General features: G+C 39.5%; 2 protein-coding genes across 2 annotated transcripts in view; both read left to right on the top strand.

Moving 5' to 3' along the window:
• LOC136427207 (arrestin domain-containing protein 3-like) overlaps positions 1 to 13411 on the top strand; it is a 65468-nt gene that overhangs the window by 37426 nt on the left and 14631 nt on the right. The gene's annotated exons all lie outside the window — the stretch shown is intronic.
• On the top strand, positions 509 to 13285 carry LOC136427204 (lon protease homolog, mitochondrial-like). The gene is made up of 19 exons (XM_066415977.1): positions 509 to 1088; positions 1715 to 1803; positions 2276 to 2395; positions 2802 to 3039; positions 3405 to 3466; positions 3710 to 3780; positions 3888 to 3946; positions 4192 to 4275; positions 4666 to 4797; positions 5795 to 5883; positions 6579 to 6717; positions 7305 to 7427; positions 7875 to 8141; positions 8807 to 8923; positions 9392 to 9532; positions 10181 to 10346; positions 10897 to 11105; positions 11736 to 11900; positions 12382 to 13285. Exons 1-19 carry the CDS (start codon positions 522 to 524, stop codon positions 12523 to 12525), a joined length of 2982 nt encoding a protein of 993 aa, XP_066272074.1. The 5' UTR covers positions 509 to 521; the 3' UTR covers positions 12526 to 13285.

Below are 13411 nucleotides of genomic sequence, written 5' to 3' on the forward strand. Positions count from 1 at the left end.
CAACACAAAATTAGCGCTATCAACGTACCGTAATTAGATAGCATTTTTTGTTTGCCGAATAAGATGCTGTGTTTTGTATACAATGCAGGCAGGAAAATGTAACAGTAACTTGACAAATTAATTATTTTACAAATTAACGGTGCAAGTTGTTAGATATACAGTATTGATTTCTCATACAATACACACTATTGATTATAATCTATGTCAAAATGTACATGACAAACATTTGGTAAGCTGTTCTGATTGTATATGATCGTTTGTGCTGTCGCCCTCGTTTCCCATAGATAGGGAAAGTCCATACAAGTTTTGGGTGATGAGAGCTTATGCAACAAAAAAATAGATTATATCCACCGTTATATTCACATGTCTTACATGTAACGTTATATTAGTATTTTGTCGTAGGACCTGCAAATAAATGTGCCCTTTTTATGAATCTATTGGCACTTTTGTTGTTCGTCCCTAAAATGTCAAGTTTTCATCCACAAGCCCCCGGAGCACAAACGTGCTATCCCTGATTCAAAATGGCTGCTTTCAGAATGAGCTTGACTTTTTCGTCGACGACCTCGAAGTTATCTTGCCTTCGCTTGGCTCTACGGCGAAGTTCGAGCCTTTCTTTACGCCAAGGCACAGCTGAACAGTTCGGGAGACATTGTGTGCGAAATCGGTGTTTTTCCTCAGCAGAAACGCCGTGTTTGCGACCGGGGATAAGTCTTACATCATGCGGCAACGTGCTTTCTAGAAATTTCGACGGTCGCGCTCTCAGCTCAACACAACTGCTCCACAGAACCATTTTACACAGACCAGAACAGTATTTTCTACAAAACAGACCGTTCTCTGGACTAGGAGGTGGTCAGGACGATGGGAACAGCAGCAGTAGCAGTTCAGGGAGCGACGGTGGAGAAGAGGGGGAGGGGGATGGACTCAGTGGTGGGGAGGGGGGCGGTCCCGCGGACCAGCCGACCATGGCGTACACGCCCCCGCCTATGTCCGCTCTCACGACGATGACAGTGCCCGAGGTTTTCCCTAACGTTCCTCTGGTTCCTGTCAGTCGAAATCCCGTCTTTCCACGGTTTATCAAGATAGTAGAGGTATGTTACCTTGAAACTGAATCATGAATGGACATGTTTATGTAAAGCAACTTCGCAATAATATTATGAAATAGAAGGTGCGCATATGAAATTAGAACGTTTGACGTTACTTAGTTTTGACGTTCCAAAACCAAACTAAGCATTTTCCTCATCCTAATATTATGATGTTATAATATTTTGCTTGTTAGATGGACATTTTTTTTTCACATAATGTTGCAATATTACATGTAACGTATGATATGAAATTTTCAGACGGGAAATGTAAATGTTATGTAACGTTATGTATTTTGTCAATAGTCTCAGTTTTCTTCCTTTATGATAAGGAATTTCCTCAGTTGAGTGAAAATCTATGCTGAAAATTAAGATCACAGCTACTGTAATTCACTTTATCTTCACGGTAGCAAAATTTTATGGTGTAAGGAAAATGCACGTTTTCTCTGAACTTTAACTTCACAGTGGCGGCAAGAAAAAAAAAGGAGTCATAAATGATGACAACGTTTTTTTTCATGGTGATGATAAGTTCACGGTACAGAGGTGACCGTGAAAACAGTGAACATAAAGTTACAGTGAAAGAAACAAGAATTACAGATTTTTCCGATTTGACATGTCCCCTGTTGCAACCACAGATCAGCAACAAGCCCCTGATGGATCTCCTGAGGAAGAAGGTTCGACTCGCCCAGCCCTACATCGGTGTCTTCTTGAAGAAAGACGATGGGTAAGCAGCATTTTATATCATACATTAAGACACATTGATGGGAGGGGACAATTAGCAATTTTCTTCATCAAAGCTTAACACAAAAATTTTTGATAACAGTTAAACTTTGATTCAGAATGGCTTCTACCAACACAGATGAACTTTCAAGTGAACTGGCAGTTTTAGTTGCTCTCACATCTAATACAGACATGACAGAAAAGAAACAAGATGAGGGCAATGAAGAAATGAAAACCTGAAAGTTTATGAATATCTCATATGCATGACCTGGGTGTGATAGCTTCAATGGGTTTTTGCGACTTTTGCCCAGTACTGTATATCATCGTAAGATCATCGAATAAGACTACAATTGTTGTCTTGAGGGATTATAATTCAAGAATACATATGTAAGCATCTTTGTGCTGTCTTTGTATAAGTTGTAATGAACTTTTATTGTCTTGTAGTCAATAAAATGTGTTTTTTGTTTTTCTTCCAGTAATGAATCGGAAGTGATTACGAATCTGGAGGAAGTCTATGACATCGGCACATTCGCACAGATTCACGAGATGCAGGATCTCGGAGAGAGGATCCGCATGATCGTCATGGGACATAGAAGGTAAGGTCATACTACATAAGTCACAAATGTTGTACTTGGACATTGTACATATAACTTACATTATGAGGAGTTCACTGCTATTGAATTTGTGATATTTTGATAGGCAGACCTTTACCAACATTTTGAAAAACAGTCTCAAAACAGTTTTAAAAACCTATTCACTAACATGTATCTTTTTATGTCTCAAACTAGTCAAAGGTGAATTCTCTCTCTTGAAAAAGTAACAAATGGTTCAATATCTATCAAATATTTCAACAAGCCATGTTCCTGCAAAGCTGATATGCTACGTCAAAGGGTGTTTTAACCACCCAAGTCATTTGCTTACTTGATATTTGTAGGGTTGTTGATTATTGTATTAGTTGGAAAATATTTTGTTGAATATTCAGTTTCTATCTTCTGTCACCAGAATCAAGCTTCTCGGCCAGCTTGCATTAGAACAGGTGGAACCAGCTGACGTAGAGACAGGTGAGGCGCCACCTGGTCCGACTGAGACGGTCCCACACCTGGAGAGTGTCCTGACATCACAGGAGGCACCACCTGAACTTGACACTGAGCCTTTAGAAACAGAAAGCCCGGATCAAAACCTGATGGTGGAAACGGAGAACGTAACTCACGACAAGTTTCAGATGACCACCGAGGTCAAGGTATGATTAAACTTCACTTTCTTCACCCATGAAAAATTTCAATACGTTTGGGACTGCATTGTAAGCAACGACACCTATATTATAGCTACTTGCAGTGTGCAGTTATTAAGTACCAGTTAGTCTTAGAATTGCCCTAAGGAGGTGACAGATGGTCACAGAAATGTCGGCTGTTGATTGTACATGTATATAGATCCTAGCCCTGATGAATCATTATCGAAAAACTTTAAAAAAACAGCATTGAAAAGACAACAAGTATATTTTGTTTCTTTGTCTTTTGTATAGGAGTCAACAGCTATTGACAAACTAGCTCTTTCAAAAAGGGTGCATGATTGTATTTTTTATTGTGTCCTTTTATCCCTGTATAGGCACTTACAGCAGAGGTGGTCAAGACTATACGGGACATCATTGCTCTAAACCCATTGTATAGGTGAGTTCAGCTATTTTCTACTAATCAACAAAAGCAGTTAAATGTTGTAGAAATTATCAAAAATTCCCACAACAGTTGAAAATTTTTATGATGACCCATAACAGTTGATCGTCAAAATGTGACCTGTTTGATATGTAAAAGCAGCTACATAACGTACTGAAAATAGGCCCTTTGTAATTGAGTTGGTAAGGGTAGGAAGATGAATAGGATAGTCTTTAAACACTTTTTTCTTCTCACATACAGGGAGTCTGTTGCCCAGATGATCCATGCTGGACAGAAGGTCATAGACAACCCAGTCTACCTCAGTGATCTGGGTAAGTAGTAGTGTCCTTCAATCGTGCATTTCAGCTTTTCTTTTCTCATTAACATTTGTAAATAATGTTGTGCAGTCCATTGAAATATGAACTCATATGTACCGCAGGTGCAGCCCTGACCAGTGCAGAGTCCTTTGAACTACAGGAAGTTCTAGAGGAGACAAACGTGAGTCTGTACTATATTACCTATAAGATGGAGTACATTTTTGTTTGAATTATTCTAAATTTACACGTTATTCTGTGTGGTGTAGGCTGCTATAGTATTTATATTTAGATTGCTTTCAGAGCCACCAAGTCATTGGAAAGCAGAATGCAACCACTAAGCAGCAAAAACATGACAGAGTAATTAGAAATAGCTGACTAAAGACTGTAATGGAGGCAAGTTTTGAAAGATTTTCTTTCCATTTCCAGATTACCAAGAGGCTGATGCAGGCCCTGGCCCTGCTGAAGAAAGAGTATGAACTTAGCAAATTGCAGCAGAGACTGGGCAGAGAGGTATGTCTAAATCTCTTCTACCAGAAAACCTTTGTGTTTCTTGTGTGCTTGAATGGTTAGTTTGTAAAAAGTTCGAATCTGAAAGTTATGACTAGATGACTACACGTACATGTATGTATATATCCAGCTGGCATCATCTTGCAAGAAAATGATATAAGTTATGCAGAATCATTAAGGTATATACAGTCAAACCTACGCAAGTGATGCAACCACTTTTTGGTTGTCCCTTGGTTATATAATTTTTCCCATTGACACAAGCATTAAGAATCCTGTCTGCATATTAAGAGATGTTTTATCAGTTCCCTGAGAGGTCTTCTTGGGCAGTCTTGACTACAGTACTAATAACTTCTGATTACTGACAGTGAAATCCATACAATATTTTATGTCCAGGTTGAGGAGAAAGTAAAGACGACCCACAGAAAGTACATGCTCCAAGAACAGCTCAAGATCATAAAAAAAGAACTGGGCTTGGAGAAAGATGACAAGGATGCTGTAGCAGAGAAATTCAAGGAGAGACTAAAGGTAAAAACAAAATATGAAATATCACTAAAGGTTTTTGACAACATCTAATGCTTGATATTGAATTGGTTTACTTAGTAGTGAGTAGGCACATTGTAAGGCCAGCAGCATCGGTCTTAAAATCTTTAATCAGTACTGTCCATTTTTTTAATACCAAATATGACATACATTTTGGAGTCTAGTTTCAAGTATATGGATGCTATTTTTAAAGAGCAACCTAGAGTTAACTTGTAAGAAACTTCATACAATGTAGCTAATGTAAAGTTTTGCAAAAGCTCTCCTTGGGATCAACTTATCCACATATATAGCAGCAGCTGTCTTGAAATTGTCTTCTGAGCTGTATCTTATATAAATAAGTCCAGAAACAAATATGTATATTAATTTTGAACACTAGAACAGGGATGAATTATCACTTAAGGTTTGTGACAACTGTAATACTTCTGCACAGGTATATCAATGCTATTCTTAAAGGCACCCAGAGCATTTTATGAATCTTGAAAACTGGAAATATTCTAGTTGCTGTAATCTTTATTAAATTGACATTTATTGCCACTGTTTACCACATTTTCGTGCGGATTTCTTATCAAAAGTGCTCAAAAGCGGCACAAAAATAAGCTACATGGTGATCTTTTAGTTTCACGCGCCTACTGTGAATACTGTAGATACCATAGCCCCGCCCACCTCCGTCAAAACATAGAAATGCAAAATTAAAACATAAAAATGCAAATATTGACCGACATGCAGTCACTCTCTCATTGGTCGAACCGCTAATTGTGATGGACAGTCAGGATCAGTCTATTAGGGCTTGGATTTTCTATCAGTTCTCACCACACAACGACATCGTATCTTACTATGTGTAGGAATGACTAGAAATTGGAGTTTTTTAAATTCAAACTTCAAGCCTCATAAAATGCTCTGGATGCCTTTACAGAACAACTTAGAATAAACGTCAAGGAACCCCTGTGCAGTTTTTTTAAACCCTCCTTGTCTCCCCTCCCAGGAGCTGACTGTGCCCTCTGCAGTGATGGAGGTGATAGATGAAGAACTGAACAAACTGTCTTTCCTCGACCCACATTCCTCAGAGTTCAAGTAAGCAGATCCTATTCATTTGAGGCTCAGGCAAATCTGTAACAGTGTCTTCTTCACCACTTGACACAGTTTTGACATTTCTGTAACATTTCTTAATGGCCACATCATAATATCATAGTTTTGTGTATCATATTTACTCTCATGTATGTTATATTTGCTGTATATTTGCTTTTGGGTTGGGGGATGGGGACTGATTTGATGGGTGCAGTCCTACATACATGTATATTCTCCCTGAGTTCCAATATGGAGGATAATGCTTGGTTTCTCAAACACTTTGCAACTAAACCTTCCGTAAAGGGGTGAGAATGCAATGATTCAGATTTCAGACAAAGAAACATAGTTGCATAAGTTAAAGTTAAAGTCCTCCCGCACCATACGTTGCATAGGGTGGCGTCCATCTCCGTTTCAATAGCCCTTGGGCCACACAACTTTGTGCAATCACTACAGCAGGGGGCTAGTCCACTGGTAGTGGTGTGTGGTGAGTACTAAGCAGAGAAAGTAGTATGCACCATTTTTAAAGTCATTGGTATGACTCAGCCAAACTCACGACCTACCGTATGCAAGGCAAACACTTTTCCCATCAGGCCATTGCACCGGTTGCATAAAGTACCTACTGATAAACAAAGATCAGTATGATGAATTGAGTTTCTCAGTTCTGCTTTAATCATTTGTTTGTTTGTTTGTTTGTTCCTCAGCGTGACCAGAAACTACCTTGACTGGCTGACCAGCATGCCGTGGGGGAAGTACAGTGAGGAGAACCTGGACCTGGCTCAAGCGAGAGCAGTTCTGGAGGAGGACCACTACGGCATGGATGACGTCAAGAACAGGATTCTGGTAAGGACTCGGCCAAAACATCAAGTCCGTACAAGTTTAAAGTAGAGTGGACTCATTCCTTAAGCTAACCGACATCTTTCACACCACAGTTGTCCCTCAGTACGACATCTAGAGCCGCATAGTTCCGGTATAGAACTTTTATTCAGTCTGGTACCATGACCAGTTTCGCCTTGTCAGCTTCTTCAAGTGTACAGACTAAATGACACAACAAGGCCGTACTAATTTGATCTTTTGGTTACTGTTCTATAGAGACCCCAAATCTGATGGAAAAGTACAGAAAAATTAACTCATGTGATAAAAAAAACCTTACCTCATATTTGCTTATTTTTCAACAGTAGTAGTTATTGCATATCTTCTCTATTAGCAGTTGTTCCTAGGATTTAAGTTTTGTAGCGTTAATGTTTCTCAGCTGTGTGAAAGGAGTATGATTTTTTTCTCTTAAATGGAAGGGGCAACCGGCCAAAATCAACAGTCAAATATATTTGTACATTCATCTAGATATGACAGTTTATTGTAAAAAAAGCAGTGCCTTACTTTTACAATGTTTCTCTTTTGTACATGACTTGACCTCTTTTTGCTGTTTTCAGGAATTCATAGCAGTAAGCCAGCTGCGAGGCAGTGTCCAGGGGAAGATCCTGTGTTTCTACGGACCGCCTGGAGTCGGCAAAACCAGCATAGCTCGCTCCATCGCCAGGGCCTTAAGTAGGGAGGTCAGTTACTTAGATTTTCTTAAAATCTCGATGTTTCTGATGTATGTGTTGCCCTCAAGAAGAAAAGATTTGGATAAGACATAAACTAACCAGTATGTAACAACTTCGCTAATTATGCAAGGGCAAGAAAACAAGAAATCTTGGATTTGAGATATTAGGGCTCTGAGAGTTCACCCCTTCCTGAAGTTATGAGTTTTTTCCTGTGGAATTAAAGCATTTTTAGGGATCACAGATAACAAGAGCAGGAACACACCAAACTTGATAACAAGTATAATTACATGCCTTTTTTTAAACTTTTGTAACGATATAATGATGATAAAAGGTAAATGATGATTACGAAATTCAATCTCATTCAAATGGGTCAATGTACCTAAAATAAAGAAAATTCAATCCAATTCAATTTTGTTCAGTACAGTTGCAATCTTTCTGTCTTGTTTGTCCCTCCAGTATTTCCGGTTCAGTGTGGGAGGCATGACGGACGTGGCAGAGATCAAAGGTCACCGGCGCACATACGTGGGAGCCATGCCGGGCAAGGTCATCCAGTGTCTGAAGAAAACGAAGACGGAGAACCCCCTGGTCCTGATCGACGAGGTGGACAAGATCGGGCGCGGTTACCAAGGCGACCCGTCCTCCGCCCTACTGGAGCTGCTGGACCCTGAGCAGAACGCAAACTTCCTGGACCATTACTTAGACGTGTCGGTGGACCTGTCAAAGGTCAGGGTTGTGCTATTTTTTGCTATATTGTGCTTCTTTGACTCACATTTGAGGTTACAAAGAGTCATACTGCAATTAAAGCCTATTAATGGTCAGGTCAAAAACACGGAACGTTGCAAATTGTCCATATGCATGTGATTGCAGGAACAAGTCTTTTATAAAGATTTTTAGGCAACACTTCTTCACCATTTCTTTGTGTTGTACACCAATTATTTTCTTCAACTTCTTGTCTTATCAAGATGCTTTTTCTATGTAATTATATTTTTCTTCTTCTTGCAATTCAGTAAAGAAATGCTGTTTAAGTAAGTCCACTCAGCTAAATCCTACACTGTAATGTGAAGAGTTTATATTCTATCTTTGGAAAGCATTTCTTCATCTGCACAGCTATTCATGTATGTAACCAATCCTGTCAAAATTGACCACCTGTCCACATAGGTATTACTTAGATTTAATCGGCCCCTGAGTGATCCTTTTGGATAGTTTTTGACTGTTGTATTTCCTGTTCCTCCAGGTGCTCTTCATCTGCATAGCTAATTACATAATCAACACTATTAAGAAACCTGTCTACAGTGACCACCTGTCCACACAGGCGAGATTTCATTGGTCCCTGGAATGGTCCTCTTGGACAGTTGACTGCAGTCTTACAGTACTTCCTGTTCCTTCAGGTGCTGTTCATCTGCACAGCTAACGTGACGGACACCATCCCGGAGCCGTTACGTGACAGGATGGAGATGATTGACGTGTCCGGTTATGTCGCTCAGGAGAAGCTGGCCATTGCAGAGGTACGCATTTAACATTTCACACTTTTTAAAAAAATGCTGTGAATACATCCCAATTTTTTTCCCAAAATAGATTTGTATATCTGTCTATTAAAAAAAATGCATACATCTCTGTCGGGCACAATTTTTTTAATGCTGTGTACTAAATCGAATTTCATATATAGTTTAGTTATACATTTGTACATCCTACTCTATATTTGCCACATATGTACTACTTTGAAAATGTTACAGCACTCATTTTATGTACTTGATGATCTAGGATATGTTATGTAATAATATATTTTGATGCATTCTTTGAACAAAACTATTATAATAGTACCTCTGTATACTTTTACTGTAATTCACTTTACCTTCTTTGGTAGCAAAATTTCACGATGTAAGGATAAGGCTCGACTTTTTCACTGAACTTTAACTTCACAGTGGCAGCAAATGCATAAAATAGTCAGTGATGAAGTCCTTTTCTTTCTTCAGAAATACCTAGTTCCTAAGGCAAGGTTAGATGCAGGGGTGAATGAGGAAAAGGTGTCCCTAGACGAGAATGCCATCAGTGCTCTCATCAAGTCCTACTGTCGGGAGAGTGGGGTCAGGAACCTGGAGAAACAGATTCAAAAGGTAAGGGAAACACTACATGTACTGCACACCACACCACACAAACTTTGGTTTGATGAATACACCTGTCTGCAGAATATAGAGTTTTCATGTAACAATTCACATGGGGGTGGTCAGGCTTTTATAAATCTGCAGTCATTAGTCTGACTGACAACTGAGAGGATGCAGAAGACAATTACAGTCAAACCTGTACAAGTGACCACATTCGTAGTTCTGGGAAAATGACAGCGCTGAGACGCAGGAATTCGACCGGTTTCTACTTTATTCGTCTTTATCAAGAATGACTGTACAAGTGACCACCTCTACAAAAGTTCCACCTGGCCAATTGCAATGTGACCACGTTTTGGGGGTTCCTTTAGATAATATTTCCAACTCACAAAAGCATTAAGAATCCTGTCCATAGTGACTACATGAAGTATCCATATAGACAAATTTTATCAGTCCCAAGTGGTCTTCTTAGGTAGGTTGGACTGTACATCATTGTGTTCTTCATCCAATTCAATTCAATTACAGTTGATCACAAATAAATTTTCTTAAAGAATCTTAACTTGAAAAAAATTTACATTTTAACAGCTAGACCATCACCCATACATGCTGTACAGCAAGTTTTCTTGGAGGAATCATTTTGTTCATAGTTGTGGTCTCTCACAGGTGTTCCGTAAGGCGGCGTATAAGCTGGTGAACGGAGATGCAGAACACGTAACCGTGATGGCGGAAAACCTGCAGGACTACGTGGGCAAACCCATCTTCACGAGCGAGCGAATGTATGCCAACACCCCTCCTGGTGTGGTCATGGGCCTGGCATGGACTAGTCTGGGTAGGTTTATCATGTCTGACTTGCGATGTTTGCATTTAATGTATTTTTTGTGTTATTGTGTGTGTGTAGTCAAAATATTCCAAGTACTGCTGTCATTGAGATTTTGACCATGTCATTTTCTAATTCTCAACATTAGGAGTTATCTGACCAACTTGACTAGAAGTTTGTTTGTTTGCACCATTTGTATAAGAAAGTTAAACTTTGTTAATTAGCTCACGTTATTCATGAGTTTACACTTACAGAGTTAGTTCATTGTCTGTCTTATTCATACAGTACATTGTGAGTATATGTACAAAATAAAGTCAAAACTATCCAAGAAGACCACTCAAGGGACCTTTAAAATCTGGTCTATGTGGACAGGTGGTCACTATATATAGACAGCATTCTTAATGCTTGTGTCAATGGGGAAAATTATCTAAGGGACCACCAAAAAGTGTTCACATTAGCAGGTGGTCCTTATGAGGTTTGACTGTGTTTTAGCAAAGCTTAAAGTTTGTGGTGATTGCATCTGGACAAATTAAATACACATCTACATCATTCTGTTTAATAGGTGGTTCCACACTGTACATAGAGACATCCCTAAGGATGCCTCGAGAGTCTGAAGCCAAGGAGGGTTCCCTGGAACTGACAGGCCAGTTAGGGGACGTCATGCAGGAGTCAGGGAAGATCGCATACACGTTTGCCAAGGCTTTTATCGGAGAGAAGGACCCAGGCAACAACTTTCTTGCCGCTTCTCACTTACACTTACATGTTCCAGAGGTAAGAAAGTTGAATGTTATGAACAACATTTCCTCTTAGATTACTCGTTCGTTCAGACCCTTGCAGTGCCTTACTTACTTATTTGCTTACGTCGAGACCTTCAGTCACGAGTCGAGATGGAAGCCCAAACTGGTTTATACACTTGTTGCCTTACGTGCTTAACTGACTTGTTCAAGGTAACTTAATTGTGGGCATGGATTTGCTAAAGCCTAGTAACGAATTTAAAGCACTGGACAGTTCATCATACAAATAACAGTGGCAGGGCAAGTAAGAAAGGAATATTGCAATACATCCAAAGCAAACATGACAACAACTTAGCTTGAAAGCTAGTTCATCTGTGTTGGTAGAAGTCATTATGACACAAGTTTTACATGTAATTGCCAACACAAAAAATTGGACTTACCCGAATTTTTCTGTTGTACAGTCCAATTTATTTTGTTGGCAATTACAGTTAAAACTTGTTTCATAATGACAACAACTTGTGGCAAAGAACTCTATCTTTTCATCTGTGAACAGCCTTAAGATTTCTCCTTGCTGCCTAACCCTGTACCCAGTAGAGAATCAGTAGCCAACTGGCTGCTTCTGCCATCAGTAGGTCAAAGGTTAAAAGCATTCTCTTTTTCCTGTCAGGGAGCGACTCCAAAGGACGGGCCCAGTGCAGGCTGCACCATTGTGACTGCCCTGCTGTCATTGGCTGTTGGGAAGCCAATCAGACAGAACGTAGCAATGACAGGAGAGTTGTCCCTCACAGGCAAGGTTCTACCGGTCGGAGGCATCAAGGAGAAAACTATTGCAGTAAGTAAGATGTAGCGATAGGTTTCTAAAGACAGGAACACTGGATAGAATTAAATTTTGTTCTGTACACTACACAGGCTTTAGGTTCATTTGAATCCTCTAACTGCATCATTAGTTGGGTTATAGTTGTGTAAATACTGAAACCAGTGTCCATATGTAGTACTTTTTATCTTAGCCAAGAAGGTTAGTTTTCTGGAGTGTTCTAGAGTGTGTCTGTGTCTGTCAACAGGAAAACTCAAGAATGCCTGAATGGATCAAATATCAATAATTGTTATTTGGTATGTGGGTAGGTCTTGATGAGACCTCAAAATTATTAGATTTTGCTTTTCGCCTTTTTGAGAAGATGCCACATTGGTAGTGCTAGTGGCCAAAATAATCACCAACACTAGCACCTACAGTTGTGTAGCTCTTAAGTGATTCCAGAGTGTTATAACAAGGTTCATGTGTAGTTATCAAGCGTTGTTTTTCTATCATACCACAGGCGCGAAGGGCAGGAGTGGACTGCATCATTCTTCCCGCGGAAAACAGGAAGGATTTCTCCGACCTCCCGAGCTTCATAACAGAGGGACTGGAAGTACACTTCGTGGAACACTATAAGGACATCTACGGCATTGTGTTTCCATGAGGACTTCTACAGTATAGTGTTCCCTAGACACTGACATTGTGGTGAAGAAACTATATGGACATCATGTGGAAGGTGGAAACTGTTCAGGCCAAGAAGGAGCAAAGGACCATTGGAGGAAGACATCCATAAGGACTTAACCTCGAGCATTTCATTGTAGAATGTACATGTTTGAATGACTATGTACATGTAGACAACCAAAGTATATATCATGATAACAGTAAGGTTTGTACCTGGTATGTTTCAACAACAGATGTCACGTCAAAAACACATTCAATTTGCCATATTTTATAAAATAAGCCAGAGAATGTTAACTTGAAGATTGAACTATGATATCGCTACAGGTACAAGGAATTTCAAGAAGTTTGGTGGAAAAAAGAATAATTTGGGACCTTTTCAGATTATACAGTGTAACAATTGTCATCATGATGGTAATTAATTTTTTGTTCCTGAAACTGCTTCGTAGCTATAGTGGAATACCATTTTTTGATAGCAATATCAATGGAATCGCAACTTCAAAGACTTGTATCATGCCATTGGAATCGGTGTAATAATTCCAGTTAGTAGTCAGTAATATATCTTTTTGTATGTGTTGTCCAGACAAATCTGAAAAATAATAATTCCAGCACCGTTGGTTTCCTTCATGTTAACGTTGCTGGGTAATCTGTCAGAAACACGTTGTAGAGGCCAGGACAGTTTGGGTGTCTTTCTGAAAGACCGAGTGTTATACATTGTATATTGAATAAACGTGTACCAGAAAGTTGTCCTTGATATTTCTGCTTTCTACCATTAGACTTGCATTGAGAAAGTTGCCAGGTATGTTGGAGTAAAAACATTACAGAAGACAGGAACTGTTGGAGAGAAAGAGTGGACTTGGTCTAGTACGGGC

The sequence above is a fragment of the Branchiostoma lanceolatum genome, chromosome 2, assembly GCF_035083965.1.
Source record: "Branchiostoma lanceolatum isolate klBraLanc5 chromosome 2, klBraLanc5.hap2, whole genome shotgun sequence".
Lineage (NCBI taxonomy): Eukaryota > Metazoa > Chordata > Leptocardii > Amphioxiformes > Branchiostomatidae > Branchiostoma > Branchiostoma lanceolatum.